The 17,070-nt window shown below is 41.6% G+C and overlaps 1 protein-coding gene across 1 annotated transcript in view; it reads right to left on the reverse strand.

The window, feature by feature from the left end:
* Positions 1-667: 667 nt before the first annotated feature.
* The window catches only part of SLC1A3 (solute carrier family 1 member 3), a 76,242-nt gene continuing 59,839 nt past the window's right edge, over positions 668-17,070 (reverse strand). Inside the window, exons 5-10 of the mRNA XM_046000835.1 lie at positions 16,061-16,103; positions 12,228-12,520; positions 9,151-9,384; positions 8,356-8,550; positions 5,134-5,268; positions 668-2,908 (exon numbers count right to left, since the gene is read on the reverse strand). Coding sequence (XP_045856791.1) covers positions 2,704-2,908; positions 5,134-5,268; positions 8,356-8,550; positions 9,151-9,384; positions 12,228-12,520; positions 16,061-16,103 — 1,105 coding nt within the window. The 3' untranslated portion in view covers positions 668-2,703. The remainder of the gene's footprint in view (positions 2,909-5,133; positions 5,269-8,355; positions 8,551-9,150; positions 9,385-12,227; positions 12,521-16,060; positions 16,104-17,070) is intronic.

Below are 17,070 nucleotides of genomic sequence, written 5' to 3' on the forward strand. Positions count from 1 at the left end.
AAGGGTTTACAGACCCTACTTAAGAGCCTCTCCTCTATTACCTACAGGAAGAGAGGGTCACAGTAAAGAGTCCCCAGACACAACTTCAACCTGGGCATTCCATATTATCGTCTGCCAATTCTTTATTAAAAAGCTTGAGGGGGAAAAAGCGGTAGTCCAAAAGTTGTTCTTTATGAGCAGAAGGGTTTCACTAGGACAGGGACTGCTTCTGAAACATGCCTTGAGATCTTACTCTGCTGCTCTTTTCACAAATGGCAGCACTAATCACATAGATACATCGACCTAATTTGAAGGCCAGACAGGAAATTACTTTTTTGGAAGAGCCAATGGTGGCACTCTACTTTTCCAATCCCCACATGGAAATCATTCAATTTATCTGAGAAATTTACGTGGACAAGTAAGTGCAGGCCTGTACAGCAAACTGCTTCCTTTACCGACTCTCCTTTCTGGCTCCGGTCCTAGGAGTTGGGCAGGGAGGGCCCTTGTCCTCCCTTATTTTCTTATGACTGGCTCCCTCAGCTGGTCCTTCCATGATGTTACCTAGTATCATCTAGAAAAATCTGCATGGTAGCCTTTCCCAGCACTGCCCTGAGCTCACTACAATACTTCTGTGGAAGGAACATGGGTTTTTCTTCAGGCAGAAGAATAACAACAACATACAAAATTATAATGTAAAACTAATTCTTTTCTTTATTGAAAATACATCTACAAAGTAATGCTTCTCAGTCCCCACTGGGTACACCCAGATGCGGAGCCTGTGATGGGCTGGCGAGAGGAACGTCCTAGAGGACTTGCTTTCCGTAAGAAATGGTTAGTATAAAAAAAGATCACACTGTGTAACAGAATTAATTTGACATGATTAATGTTTTCCTCTACCGGTGTCACGAGATGACAACCACGGATATTAACTTTTGTAGTGTAGTTCCCAAACAGAGCCTCGGCATTAAACGTTTACTCGACCACCACCTAATGTTAACTTTTGCACACAGAGAACGCTCACGAGCTATACAAAAAATGTCTCTAATTGTATGTCGGAGGGTGTACGTCTAGATTTTCAGTCTATTAGCATGATTAAGTCCACTCTCTACCATTTACGGTCGGAAACTCAAACACAGCTGGTATTGTCTGATAGCTCCTACTCCATGTCTTTGAACTCCTTAGGGGCTAAAAAATCAAATCTCCTCTAAACCTGGGAGCTGCCTCGCCTGCAGCTGATGCCCCTTCTGGTTTTTTCTTAGAACCGCATCGGCAGTGTCTTTATACTGATTCATCTTCTATCATTTCTCTCAGGGTCACAAACAAAATAAAACCAAATCTCACTCCAGCTGAAGGTTTTGAATGATCTGGTAAGTGGAATTCCAACACAAAGAGATATCTTGTTTCTCTCATTCTAAGAACTTTTGATTATAGTCAAAAACCTTTTCAAATCAGAGACCACCCACCCAGCTCATGGACCCTCTATTAGAGACAGAGCTCATTCATTTGACTTCTTTAAAAAATATATGAGAAGTGACCTTCTCTGTTGATAGGCAGACTTCCTTTGGGGATGATTTTGAACTGAAGAGGAAAAGTATTTCAGGTTTAAAAAAAAAAAAATGAACCTCTCTGTTTTAAGTTCTTCCTTAAAGATGATCTATAATCTTGGTGCTTTAAAATCCTCTCTATAATGTCAACCATGCTCCATTCTTTCCTACCTGGCTCTTTAGTGTTCTGTAGTAAGACCATGGGCAGCCTTGCTAGTTGCTAGTCTTACATTTTACTTTCTAGAAGTCTACAGTCAGTTGAGGAGTGGTGGGAGACGTCCCTCCCAGAGCAGTCCCTTCTGCTTGGGAAGAGTAGGAAAGAAGGGACTACTTCCCCTTTTGGGAAGAACCAAGCAGGGTTTCATGGATTAGTCCACTCCTGGAATGGCCTCCGGCCTGGTGACTTGCATAGCTGACATTCTGGACACAGGACCTGGTAAACCGTTCAGCCAACCCTCCCCTACTTAGAAAGGTTCGTTTCAGTAAGTGTCCTTCCTGAAAGTCCCATGTTCCATGGAATGATACTTGCTACAGGATGTTCCAAGGGGGAGTAGAGGGCAGGCTCTTCCATGACGTCACAGGATGTTTGGGCTAAAAGAGACCGTAAAGGCATCCAGGGAACTCTGGATTTTTACATTTTACAGATGAGAACACGGAGGCCTGGAGACGAGATGTAACTTGCCCGTGGCCACATGGAAATTTCACTTTATGTGACTCCTTACAGCTGTGCTAGCTGTGTATTCATACTGCCCTGATATTAATAAAATCAGGACACAAATCAGAAGAGAAAGGGGGAAAAAAAAACCCCTTCTATTCTCCTATTGATAACTGATTGTAGTTTGTCAAGTTGTTTTGATACTAAAACTGAATTGTATTCTGAAGGGTTTATAACTTTTGAAAGTTGATTTAAAAGCATGTTTTAGTCCGCTATTTGTTTGACTCTTTAGCTTATAAAAAAAATCACATTTACAGTTTTGTGTGCCACATAAACTTGTAAGACCTGATCTGACTCCCAAAATCCTCCCTTGTTTTTAGATGAATACTTCCCAATCCTGTCAGAGTATGCAGGAAAAGGGAGGTAAGGGGCTTCCTGGAGAGAATGAGTTGTAACAGATGGAAACATTTTACAATGGTTTGCAAACACCTGCTGCTCAAGAAAATATTTTTTTTGTGTGTTAGTCTACATCTTGGTTTCACTGTCAGTGGGTTTCTCAGTCTCGCTTTCCTGGGCAATCAGCTGATATGGTTTCTTCATTTCATTCTCCTCGATCACGGAATTACCCATTTCCATGTCTCGGTTCTTCAGTTCGTGTCGCGACAAGTGCTCCACAATGCCGGCTCCAAGGGAGTCTCCCAGCACGTTGGTGGTGGTGCGGAGGCGGTCCCTGGGGTAGAAAAAATGGGGCTCCTGTGAACATCACATGATTTCAGCTCATATTTTGAACTGGCTGCTAAATCTTTAGAGGCATCTTTTAAAATTCTGCTTGGTGTATCCACTGACTGCGACCTTACATAATAGACACAGAATGTTTAAACAGTAGTTACTTAAAGTTACAAGGGCACATAGGTGAACGTTGTTCATTTTATTTATTTTTTTAATTTATTTTTTCAGTTTTCCAAGATTCATTGTTTATGCACCACACCCAGTGCTCCATGCAATATGTGCCTCCATAATACCCACCACCATGTCCTCCCAACCCCCCACCCCCTTCCCCTCCAAAACCCTCAGTTTGTTTCTCAGAGTCCACAGTCTCTCATGCTTTGTCTGCCCCTCCACTTTACCCCAATTCATTTTTCCTTTCCTTCTCCTGATGTCCTCCATGTTATTTCTTATGCTCCACCAGTAAGTGAAACCATATGATAATTGACCCTCTCTGCTTGACTTATTTCACTCAGCATAATCTCCTCCAGTCCCATCCATGTTGATACAAAAGTTGGGTATTCATCCCTTCTGATGGAGGCGTAATACTCCATTGTATATATGGACCATGTCTTTATCCATTCGGATGACCAATGTTCAGTTACTATGTATAAATGTAATGTTAGAGTACCAACAGTACTCTAGGGCAAGAACCCTCCCTTTCTCCTTCTATTTAAAATTTCTCTTTGCCTCTCTTTCCTACAATTCACCTTCCTTTTTACCAGTCATTCTTAGCGTGTGATCCAGAGATCCCCAGGGCCCCGGAGGTCAAAACTACTTTCATAATAACGCCAAGATGGTTTTGGTCCTTTCCATTCTGATGAATGCCTAGGTGGGATTTTGCAAAGACTACAACACAGCACAAAGGGCTACCCCAACGAATTCAATGCAGAAGTAGTCTGCCAACTGTCTTGTATTAAGCCAGACACTAAGAAGATTTCCAAAAATGTAAAATGGTATCACTCTTTTCCCTCAATTTCTGGTTTGTAATGCTATTTTTTCCCCCGGCAAAAATGTTATTCATGTCAAGATGTAATGAATTTGTTATTGTAAACTTTAAATGAATTTAACATTTATAACATTTCTGTTTTCCTCCTATGATAAATATTGATAGCTATAACCCACAGAGATAAAAGCTTTTTGGGTCCTCGGTAATTCTGAAGTGTAAAGGGGTCCTGAGGATAAAAGCTTTGAGAACCATAGCTTCATCCTCTAACAGTCCTCATGGCAGTTGAGTGCCAACTGTGGGCCCAACTGTGGGCTGAATGCCAGGCATCGCGAGACGTAATCCTCAAGCACCGCGGGGAGGTGGATGGCATTATCCTCTCCATGTTACAGAAGAGGAAACTAGGATGACTGGGGAACCTGCCCAGTGCCACACAGGGGTGGGACGCAAACACAGCTCTAAGTGACTGTGGTACTCATGCTCTCAACTGATTACCCTCCTCCCGCTTATCGTGCCTTGAACACACCCATCAGCTCTTCATAATCCTTCCAGTGAAGGCAACTTACAGTTGACCCCAGCACCTACTGTATGCTTCTAGGCGTTCATTTTGGGCAGACTCTGGAAAAATTTTTTTTGCAAGTGAAAGGGAATTTATGAGAGAACAGATGTCAGCTAGAAGGGCTCGAGGAACATGGAAGAGGGATGGGCCCCCTGAGATTAGGGTCTGAGGGGATGGGGGGTACCTTTCTTGGAACTTTTCACAGAGCCAAAAGTCAGTTCTACTTAATGACTCTAGTGCTCTTCCCACTGAATGACGCCCCCCTGCCTGCTGGGTTCCAACGGGAACATCTGCACTGCATCACACCATTGCAAAGGGAAGCACAAGGAGGAGGGACTGCATGGGAGGCCTGTCCTTCTGCTCTGGCCACCGCCGGGATGTGTTGTGCAATTCAGAAAATGCCTTTGCAGACGGCCAGTTTCCCAATCGCTGACTGGCTTTATGGAGTGAGAAGTGTAGATGCCACATGGGGCCCGGGAGCTGATAAGGGCGTGAGTGTGCTTGGCGTCTGGGGCTTGGTCTCTAGATAAGGGCAGGGCCCAGGAGGTAAGGACAATTTACCCACAGGCCATGCTGCCCGTCTTGGTGGAGCCCTCATGGCAGGTGGGCCAAGCTGCCTGGTACCCCAGAATAATGGAGGGGGGCCCTGTGACAGCCAGCCAGAAAGCAGGCCGAGCATACTCACAGGAACCAGTCCACGGCGATGATGAGCGTGATGTCATCGGTGGGCAGACCCACAGATGTCAGCACGATGACCATGGTGACCAGGCCCGCCTGAGGAATCCCAGCTGCCCCGATGCTGGCGGCTGTGGCTGTGATGCTGTTAAAAGAAGTTCCCAAACATTAGACATTTGTACGTGTCCCCCCAAACAGAGAGAATGCCCTGCAAACCACGCGCGGTGGTGGTGGAAGCGTCCGAGCTGCTGGGTTAACAGAAAACATACTTTACAAAAATTTAAAGGAGACTGTAAAAAAACTCACTGAGCTAACAATAGTATTAACTAATATTTATCAAGGGCTTATTCGTGCCATCTGATATGCTAAGCATGGCTTACCTCATCTGATCCTCCCCACAACCCTTAGGAAGTTGGTCTTAGTATTATACCCATTTCTAAAGGAAGACATTGGTGCTGAGAGACTTTTTCACATACCTGAAAATATTTTATAAGGTCTAAAATACTGTATACTTACAATAACGATTTGTTTCCTATAATTCCTCTAAGCAACTAGAGGATTGTAAAGATACTGAACATGTATGACTAATGTGGTCAGAAAAAAAATCCAATTTATTGGGGTGCCTGGGTAGCTCAGTTGTTAAGTGGCTGTCTTTGGCTCAGGTCATGGTCTCAGGGTCTTGGGATCGAGCCCCACATTGGACTCCTTGCTCGTGGGGAAGCCTGCTTCTTCCTCTCCCCCTCCCCCTGCTTGTGTTCCCTCTCTCACTGTTTCTTTCTCTCTCTGTCAAATAGATAAATAAAAAAATCATAAAAAATCAAATTTATTAATTCCAAAGCAAAATGATTTATGAATAAAGTTCTGTACCACTAGACCTGATTTGTAAGGCACACAACCTTGTCTAGAACTCCATTAAATACCTATTTGATATAGGCTGACGTGAGAATGTTCTATAAAGAATAAAATATTACTTAGATATAAGATGGAATTAATAAAAGTGAGTCTGTAGAAGAGACCGCTTTGGTTCTCTTATATCTTATATGGTTCCTCTTCTATGGTACTAGAAAGTTTGGCTGGTCTATGGCTACCCAGAATAAAGACTACATTTCCCAGCCTCCCTTGGAGCTCAGACTAAGTTTCTAGCCACTGAGATATGGATGAAAGTGATCAAGTGTTTTGGGGGCTGTGCCTTCCTCCCCTGCCCACTGGCTATGATTTGAAGGTGGTGATGAGCCATCTGGATCTTTTGGATGAGGGTAATACCGCAGGGATGATGAAATCAAAGCCTGCATCCCTTACACTGTATAAGACACCTACCAGTCTTGAGGGTTTTGTGGAGCACAGCTCCTCCACAAGAGAAAGAAAGTCACTCTTACTGTTATTATAATATTTTACTCTGTCACATACAACTGAGCCTTTTTTGGAACTCAGGGCTTTTGAACCAGTATGCCAAGGTATGCCCAAGAATGGGTTATGGGGAGCTGAGATATTGCTCTCCCAGCCCCAGTGTAGCTAGACTGTGCTCAGGGGTCCTAGAACCCTCAGGCCAGTCACATCTGGCTGTGACCAGCCTCTTTTTTTTTTTTTTAATATCCTAACACATCCTACAGCTATTATTTTTCAATAGCTCAAATATATATACAGACATAATTAACTTCTGGATAGACATATTATGTACATACACAAAGTGGGGGAATTGACAGATTAAAACTAGACTAAAGTGACATGAACACCAAACACAAGCCATAAATCTGGATTTTACCTTGGTCTAAGGGAATGAGTTATAAAAGACATTTTTGGGGCAACTAGGGAAATCTGGATATAGGTTGGATATTCTGGAAGTATTTTAAAGAATCTTACTATTGTGGTTTTGTAAAAAATGATTCTTATTCTCAGGAGATGCATGCTGGATTATGTATATGTAAAATGTAATGAAAGCAGAGAAAGAAAGAAGCAAAATGGTAAAATGCTAGCAATTGTTGGATCTAGGTAGATGTTTGTTGTAATATTATTTCAACTTTCCTGTTTGTAAGATAATTTTTATAATAGAGTATACACACACACACACAGAGAAGAAAAGAATCTGATCTGGCTTGTGAGGCTTAAAGTCTCCTTACACTTACTTACTGGTCTGTTGTGTGTAACTGACTTTCAGTAAGCAAAAAATGGGATTATAATCACATATACACATGCATATTCACGGGCTATCCTCAGAAGACTATAAAAGAAATTAGTAAGCAGCAGTGGCTGCCTCATGAAAAGGAAACTTAAAAAACTAGGGGAGGGTATAGAAAGGAAAATTACCTTTCACTAGACACCTCAAATATAGTAGTTAAAAAAATAGTCTATAGAAACAAAATTCTCAACCTGTTGTCAATGGGGTCTCTCATCTATTTTATACCATCTAAAAATTTACCCAAGAGAAAATGTTAAACCAGTTTTTCAAGTGTAATTTTTTAGTACTGGCAATAACAGCTAACATATTTTAATGCTTTTTAAAACTGATGTATAATCTGACATTTTTAGAAGGAATTATCCATACTATGTATTCTATAGATTTTAAAGGAAAGTACTAGATGTTTTATTGATAAATTGATATTGATATTGAAATTGATATATATTTTTTAAAGATTTTATTTATTTATTTGACAGACGGAGATCACAAGTAGGAAGACAAACAGGCAGAGAGAGAAGAGGAAGCAGGCTCCCCGCTGAGCAGACAGCCCGATGTGGGGCTCGATCCCAGGACCCAGGGATCATGACCTGAGCCGAAGGCAGAGGCTTTAACCCACTGAGCCACCCAGGTGCCCTAAAATTGATATATTGATAAATAAATTAATCCAGCGACATGCAGTATGTATGGCATGGTTCCATTAATTACTAAAAACTGTGTGTCTAGGTGTAAGAAAAGGTCTTTATACTCCAAACATTAACAGAAGTGACCTGTAGAAAGATGGGGGGGGTAATGGTGGCAGGGAAGTTACATTTTTTTAACTTCTACATTTCTATATTAGAATTTCATTATTAATAAATGTGTACATCTGTAATTTTTAAAAAAATGAATAAAATATCTAAATATAAAAAATAAATCTATAAATCTATTGCCACAAACCCCCAAACTTCTGTTTATGTTTGATCCCCTTTCCAACCACGTTCTTCATCCAATCCTTGATCACCGTCTCAGCATTTAAAGTCATTCTTAAGAAAATGTTGTAGAGAACTTTCCTCATACCTGATTGTAATGATCTGTCCAAAGTTCAGCTCAAAGTTGTTAACCTGAGCGATGAAAATGGCAGCCAAAGCCTCATAGAGTGCGGTCCCATCCATGTTAATGGTGGCCCCCACTGGGAGCACAAATCTGGTGACACGTTTGTCCACGCCATTGTTCTCTTCTAAGCACTTAAAGGTGATGGGTAGGGTAGCAGAACTGAGCATGGTTAAAAAAAAAAGGGGGGCGTGTCAGCTGACCGTCCAGATCTGTTAGACCATGACCATGTGTTTGATATTTTGGATGGAGTTCCTTCCTCTCCTAAGTCCTAATTTAAAGGGAACTTAAGTCAGCACTTGTAGAAATAAGGGAATCGGGCTAGAAGAGCATGGGTTGCCTCCCTGGGTTATTTGGCAGCTCTCTTGCTCCTGGGTTCTTCTGTGAAGAAGTGTGATTATTCCCCTCTCCCCACACCTGTGCTGAGTGACTCTGCCATCTTTTCGTTGGGCACAGGTCAATTGGAAGAGAGAGATGACAGTGGGCAGGAAAGGAATAGCTGATTTGCCATCTGTCTCCCAAGAGGGTATACCGACAGTCATTCCCTGCATCCCAACTAGGTCTGATTAGCACCTGCATGAAAATGCCAAATCGAATGCCTGGAAGTTTAAAACCCAGAACCACTGCTCAGCCCCCAACCCCCTCCCCCCCTCCCGCCACCTCCTCCATCAGCCCTTCACTACCACTACCAGGATTCTGGATCAAAGTTAAGTCTGAGATGCTTTTTCTGACGGAACTGAGCCACACAATGGACATCCATACCTGGAGGAGGTTCCGAGAGCTGTGATGAGGGCTTGCAGCAACCCTCCGATAAAAACCCAAGGGTTTTTCCGCGTTACCAAGAAGTAGAGGAGGGGCAAGACAATGACGGCGTGAATGAGCAGGCCGACGATGACGGTCACCGTGTACATGGCAAGCTGCCCCCCAATCACTCCCATGTCTTCCATCTCAACAATTTTCCCTGCAATCAGGAAGAGGATGCCCAGAGGGGCGTACCTATGTAGAAGCAACACACGCACGGTTGGAAGTCTGATTTCCAACGAGCTATTCCACAGAAACTACCGTGTGGCAAGAAAACACAACAGAGGGTTGATTGCCAAAACTTTTGTGCCCAGGATACTATTAGAACTTGCAGAAACTGAAGTTCTTTTTTTTTTTTTCTTTTAAAAATATAAATGGTACATAAAAAGGCTTTCCTCTCACTCAGAATTTCTCTAGGTCACATTTTTTTTTTCTCCTGAGGCTATGAAAAAGGGCCAGTACAGAGGTTTTTAAACTCACCTCTTTTTCTACATCACTCTCCTTTCACCCCACCTGGGTCACTTCTGTGGTCCTCAGATGCCACCCATCTCCCCCTGCCTTTTGTTCTTTCTCAGTACTCTGAAGAGCCAGAATCCACTGAACCGATATCCAGACTTTTGGGAGCATTTCGCACACCAGAGCCTGATTTCCAAGTTAAAGCAAGATGCGCACAATGCCATTTCAGCGTTTTAGATCTGCAGTCATCTCTCTTCATCAAAGTCTGTTTTTATTATTTTCCTCCCATGTTTTTATTATTTCCTCCCATTACACACCATTTACAATATTACTTAGTATTGGTCTTCAAATTAACTTTTTAAAAAAGATTTAAAAAAAATTATTTATTTGTCAGAGACAAAGAGAGAGAGCACAAGCAGGCAGAGTGCCAGGCAAAGGCAGAGGGAGAAGCAGGCTCCCCGCTGAGCCAGGAGCCCGATGCGGGACCCCATCCCAGGACTCTGGGATCATGACCCGAGCCAAAGGCAGCCGCTTAACTGACTGAGCCACCCAGGTGTCCCTTCAAATCAACTCTTAAATTTATTCTAAGAATAAATTTTATGGTGCCTGGGTGGCTCAGTCGGTTAAGCATCTACCTTTGGCTCAGGTCACCATCCCGGAGTCCTGGGATTAGATTGAGCCCGCATCTGAGCGGGGAGTCTACCTCTCTCCCTGCTCCTTCTCTGTCTCTCTCCCTCACTCAAGAAATTAAAAAAAAAAAAAAAAAAAGAATACATTTTATGTTTTAGTGCAAATGGAAGACTAGCATCATTTGCCACAGATCAAAGGCAATTGTATAATAAATTCAAAGCTACTAAAATTAAATGCGCATGTACGTACTACCATGATCAGGTTATAGGTGTTCTAATTAAGTAATTATCATCCATAGGCTGCCACTGGCATTTGTGATCTTCCCCCCGCACATTTCAAGAAGGAACAAGTGAGACACAAAATAACTGGTACGCCTAACAACGTTTGTCGCATAAAGGTCCCTCTGCCCCTCTTTCAACTCCCTTGTCTGATGTGCGCGGTAAGACGCAGCCAAACTCACGTTACCAAACACAGAGGAGCCAATCACCCCTACGGAGAAGAGTCTGCTGAGAACTGTGGAGGTCTTATTTCAAGTTGAAAATACAATGCTTCTTTTAAAAACTCCTTTCAAAACCCAGGCCAGGAAATTATAAGAGTACCTGTTTTCAGAAAAGTAATAACTCAGTGTTGAATGTGCCGGCGAATGTACAGCTTGAAAAGCTACATGTGAGGTTCATTCAGCAGCCTTGAATGGGTTTCTTTCATAAACGAGGTGAAAGGTGGAGGCATTTTAATAATATGAAGATAAACGTCCACTTTCAGCTCTGCCAGGATTTCAAAGGAGGGGCCCCAGGATTTCAACCAAGGGCTCCTGTGGCGATCACATTCTGATCAGCCTTTGTGCCCAAGTTCATATCCACCTCGAACAAGCTCCTGAGAAATGGATTTCTCTGGGCTTTCGTGGCCATAAAGACAAAGGGTATTTTTAATCATGTTGGTGAGTGCTTTTCTTAGAAATGGATGCCTTCCTCCTTCCAGTGCCAAGAAGGAGTCTGGATTAGAAATAAAGGATAAGGGGAAAGCAACCCCCAGATGAGGCCTAAGCCAATCAAAGTGGTCTCTCCCAGCTGGCGAGAAGTTACTTTCCAAGGTCAATGTTCCTCCGCGGATTTAGTCGTTTCCTTTGTGTTCTACTCTCAACTTTTCTTGAAGAAGTTTTGTTATGAACAGTGGACTGGCATTCTATTACCCTCCCCATGAGTCCCTGGGGCAGGCAGCTGGACTGCCATGATTTTACATTTCTTTCTAAAAAATGGAGGAGAGGAGATCTCACTTTTTCTGATGGTCAAGGGTGTTCTGTTTGCTTTGTCCTCTACTGTGAATGCTCTTCTCTTGGCACTTTGCATGGCTACTTTCTCCGAGTTACTCAGATCTCAGCGAAAAAAGTCACCTCCTCAGAGGCCAAAATCCAAGACAAATTTTGTGATTCCTCCTCAGTCACTTTTTTTCACATCGCATAAAATAAAATCTGCTGTTTTATTTTTTTTTTTTTTCACAGCATTTGTTACTAAAGCATTTGGTTGATTTATTTTTCTATATCCCTTAAAAGAATAGAAGTTCCGGGACATCCTGGTCTGTTTTCTTCATTGCTATGTCCAGAGTGTGTGGTATTGTACACTTGGTATATAGCAGACACTCAATAAATATATATTGAAATATATAACTGAATACCAAATAGATAAAAAATGAAGGAATGAGGAATGGGATCCCACCAGCCCTGGAGAAAAGAAGTAGACACCTTTCAAAAACAAGGAAGCAAACTTACTAAGAGAGGTTTGCAGATGGGCTCCAAGGCCACTACAGGCCCCGAAAATTGTTGATTTTCATGTGCTTACCCAAGAGAGATTGTTGCCATCGGCCATCCTGCCTGGTGGCACCTTCCTTAGTACGGAACCCATGCTGATGGCAATAAACATCTGTATATGGCATGTACAGCAAATCGAAATACGTACCACATTATCACTGCTACCAATCTCATGATGGCTTCATTAAGAGAATCAAAGAACTCTTTCAAGGCTTGACCCTGCTCTTTCATGTTGCCAATCACAAATCCAAAGCACATGGAGAAGACAACTAGTCCCAGGGCATTGACCCCATTCACAGACCCTGGGACTGGGACCAACTCCTCTGTGATCCTTGTAAGAGTCTCCATGGCCTCTGACACATTGTTTATCACGGCGCCCACGAGCGTTTCATTGGACTGAACAGGCACTTTAAAGCTTCTCTTCTCATAGTTGGTTTTAAACTTAAAAAAGAAAAGGCACAACAGGGATTAGAGGTGGTTTTTGTTTTCTTCTTTTTACTTGCCTTTTGTCCCAATTGTCTCTAATGACATACATACTAACCTCGCATTCAGAGAATACTGTCATAGAAGGTATCTAGCTAGCACCTGTCTAATCTGTGACCTCTACTACTTCCCCAGAACGGACACACACACACACTCAAACACAAGACAAATCATAGCAGGAAAGACATTATCTGGTTGAAGAGTCTGAAATACACATGTGCTTTTGCTTTCTTCTCAAACCCTAGTAAAATGGCTAAAAATGGGCTTTTAAAAAACTGTAAATCTAAATATTCATATAGTCCCTTTACTATCTATCATTCTATGGGCTCATTGACAAATCAACCAGACATCATTTTGGTCTTACTGACATCTGTGAAACAGGAATAACCACAGTGGTTCTACCTCACAGGGTGGTTGTGATCAAATTAAGCAGAATATATGAGAATACATTGGAAATTTTAAAGCCAACTCATGTTGGCTAATGGTGCTCAGTAACAAAGCCCTTTGGGGACTAGACTCAGCTGGAGATTTCAGCTAATATTAAAAATCTAAAAATTCCCTATGTACTCCTATATTTATAGCAGCATTATCTACAAGAGCCAAATTATAGAAGCAACCCGAGTGTCCACCAACAGATGAATGATTAAAGAAGATGTGAGATATATATATATATATATATACACACACACACATAAATAAATATATATATAAAATAGATAAAAACATGTATATATATATGAAGATGTATATATATATACACATATCAACAAAGAAGATAAATATATACACAATGGAATATTATTCAGCCCTATAAAGAATGAAATCTTGCCATTTACAATGACATGGAAGGATCTAGAGAGTATAACACTAAGCAAAATGAGTTGGTCAGAGGCAGACAGATACCATGTGATTTCATTCGTATGTGGAATTTAAGAAACAAAACAAAGAAAAAAGAAAAGAGACAGAGAGACAAACCAAGAAACAGATTCTTAGATATAGATAACAAATAGATGGTTATCAGAGGAGGGGGTTGGGGGGGGATAGGACTCGGGGACAATAGGGGATGGGAATTAAAGAGTACACTTATCATGATGAGCGCTGAATAATGTATAGTACTGTTGAATCAATATATAGCATACCCAAAACTAACATAATACCGTATGTTGACTATGCTAGAATAAAAACAAAAGCCTTAGTGAAATTAAAAAAAAATTTAAAAATCCCCAAACAATGATCTTCAAGACATTTCTGATAATATCAATTCTTAAGAATAGATACTTGATTAATTTAATAGTTGAGGATGATAACCCAGTTTTCAAGTTTATAAAGGAATCTCTCTTCTTATTCAAATTAGTCTTTCCCCAACAGCTTCTACATAGCTGTCCCAGACAGAAGTCTCAGAGTATTTGACTACGACCACATAAAAAAATTAAGCCCATCCATCTATGATTTTCATGAGAGTAGAATGCCTGGCCTTTATGTTGATGGTAGTAAAGGATCAGAGAGTAATTATGTATGGATGTTGCCTGGATCTACAGTCTAGGGGAGGAACACTCAGCTGTACATGAAGTGTTGGGCCACTTCGCTACCAAGAGTGAATGGGAGACTTTTTTTTTTTTAAAGATTTTATTTATTTGACAGAGAGAGATCACAAGTAGGCAGAGAGGCAGGCAGAGAGAGAGGAGGAAGCAGGCTCCCTGCTGAGCAGAGAGCCCAATGAGGGACTCGATCCCAGCACCCTGAGATCATGACCTGAGCTGAAGGCAGAGGCTTTAACATACTGAGCCACCCAGGCGCCCCGAATGGGAGACTTTTGTGTCCAGTGGGAAACCACTACTCTCAAACAAGGGCATAACCAGCTGTCAATACTATGGACACATCTCTGACCAATCATTGATACTGCTGGTAATCCTAAGTGACAAGAAAACTGGCCTGTTTTAGTCTCCTGTTCCAGTCAATGTTCAAATCTCTACTTCACTGGGATGCTTATGCATTTTATGGATTGTCTAGGGTAGATTTCCAATCCTGATTAGCCTTTCCTATGGCTCCAACTCTTTCCCCTTAGACACAGTTTGTAGCCTACAGAAATTGCAAACTCATTTGCATTCTGGTCTAAGACAAATAGATCTGGGAAGATACATTTGCTTCCCTTTCAAAATCCTGGAAATGCAAACCAAAACCAAACATAATAAATCTGCTCGAGTCAGTACTTTTCCCAGTGCTGCTAGAAATCAGCATTTTTGATGTTGCCCAGTGCCAGCTGACTAACTAGAATAGTCAGCCCCATGGTGCTGGGGTGGGCTGGTTGGATTGAAAGGGGGTTATTATTTATGATTATTGCAGGTTTTGAATAAAGTTTGATTTTGACTTCTTAGACTTTTTTTTAAAAGAAAGGATTCTGTTTGAATTTTGCAGTGTGTGCATGCATTACCTATTAAAAATAGTCAATAAGAATTAAAAAAAAAAAAGGGAGGGGAACCAAAGAATGACTTGAATGTGTACAAGTTAGTCCTCCATGGGGCTGGGGTTTTATTTTGTTTGCTTTAGAGATCCTAAGCAGAAGGGTTAGGGAATTACAAGTAGGGTGAAGTGACACCATCTGCAGAAATGTTAGGGAACTATTATTGAACCCAGAATATCTAATTGTATTCCTTTTAATATTTGGGGTAACAAAGCTTTTTTATTCAGGTGAAGTTAGAATGAACTTCACCCCCAAACAGTAAAGTGTATTTGTATCCCGTAACTCAGACAGCCAAGCATAGCGTGTATACGGGCTAAAAGGAGCTGGACCTCACAGAATGTAGGAGCAGAAAGAGGATAGAATTTGAAGTCAACGCAATGGATCTGAATTCTGGATCTACCATTTATAACTTGTGAGATCTTGTGACTATTAAATAATCCTTCTGAATTATCATAGATGAGTCGCCTCATCAATGAAATGAAGATAATGATAGCCATCCCGTTCATGTGAGGACCAAATACAACGTAACAGGCATTCAAGAAATGATGCCATTTCTGATATGGTTCCTCCTTCAGAATCCATAAGACCCTTAGTAGACTTTCAAAAGCCAACCAACTGATTTTTTTAATTAAACCCAGAAACTTGAATAATCTCCCTAAGTTAAGTTATAGCTTAGTCTTATACTGTTTGTTTGCTTGGTGGGCTTTTGCATGTTGAATGTTTGGGGGGGGGGTGGGCAGAGAGAAGAAGGGAGTGTCCTGATTCGCCTTCTTAATAATTAACAGAGACTCAATGAGTTACCTGTATGCAAGACTTAGAGTATCTGGCAACTACTAAGCCTTCAAAACAAAGTAAGACCTCCCCATCCCCTGCAAATTCCTCAGAAAACCCTAGTGCTTTCCAGCTGGTTGGCAAAAAGAAGTGTTTCTTATTGCAGAGAAGTGGAAAAAGTACAATAAAATAAACAAGAGGGTCTGGTTCTGTGTGGTATGCCAAGAGGAATTTCAAAAGTGAATTAGTGGCTATAGAGTGTTTACCTGTTTAAAGCAGGCTTCCACCAGATTTGGAGGGAACATATTCCTGCAAAGAAAATAATGGTCATTTGAAAAATTTCTCAAATAATAAGTTTGTTTCTTAAATATTTGTTCATTGTGTCTAAGTTAAAGACTGTATTGAACTAAGCAGCAAATGGATAAGAAGAAAGGTTTTGGTGGATTTTAGGACTTGAAGTGGGACATATGGTCATGCCTGTGTGGGGCCCATGTAGTTCATATTTTCCAGGGAAGTCTCAAATTCAACTCATCTGTCCTTTTGTCAGACAATGGGATTTTTAAAATTTGGTCATTACATCATCAAATATTACTCTCAGGAAGAACCAAAGTGAGCATGGAAACACCTTTGGTTACAAACACTCTGGTTAACTGAGTTCTTATTTAATAATACCCGTTTTGATACTATGCCATGTATCCATGAACCAACTGTTCTGAATCAAGTGTCACGGTCAGACTGGAATTTTATCTTCCACAAAGTCCTCCCAAAGGCCAGCTGGGGGATGGGCTCTTGACTCTGAATTGCTGGAGGCTTTTTGAGGCTCTTTGGTGACCAATGGGGAGATGGCTCACAAAATTTAAACTTGTGGTCCATGTGGCAAGGTTTGGCACTTTCTCAGAGCAGTGTCTGGGTTCATGGTGGAGTTCAAGGGGCCACCATCTAGCTGGGGAGTCCCTAACCAGCTGGGTGAACTTGGCCAAGGCACTACACCCATGTAGTTCTCTGCTGATTCATCTGTTGAAGGGGATATTAGAATACATTATCATTAGGGCTCCAAGGTTTAAGACTGTGGGACAAGGAGGCAGAGGCAGAGGTATTTGGCATGGGAATAGGGGCATCTGCAACCTCGGAGGCCGGAGAAGTCAGAGTGGGAAAAGTTGGTATCTAAACAGAAACCATTTCTTCCTGTAGTTTCCAGAGGAGGGGGAGTGGGGTAGGCTGGTGCTTTTACTTAAAGAATTTTAGTTGGAGAACTTGGGACTCTTGAAAGAGGAAG

Source organism: Meles meles, chromosome 3 (assembly GCF_922984935.1).
Source record: "Meles meles chromosome 3, mMelMel3.1 paternal haplotype, whole genome shotgun sequence".
Lineage (NCBI taxonomy): Eukaryota > Metazoa > Chordata > Mammalia > Carnivora > Mustelidae > Meles > Meles meles.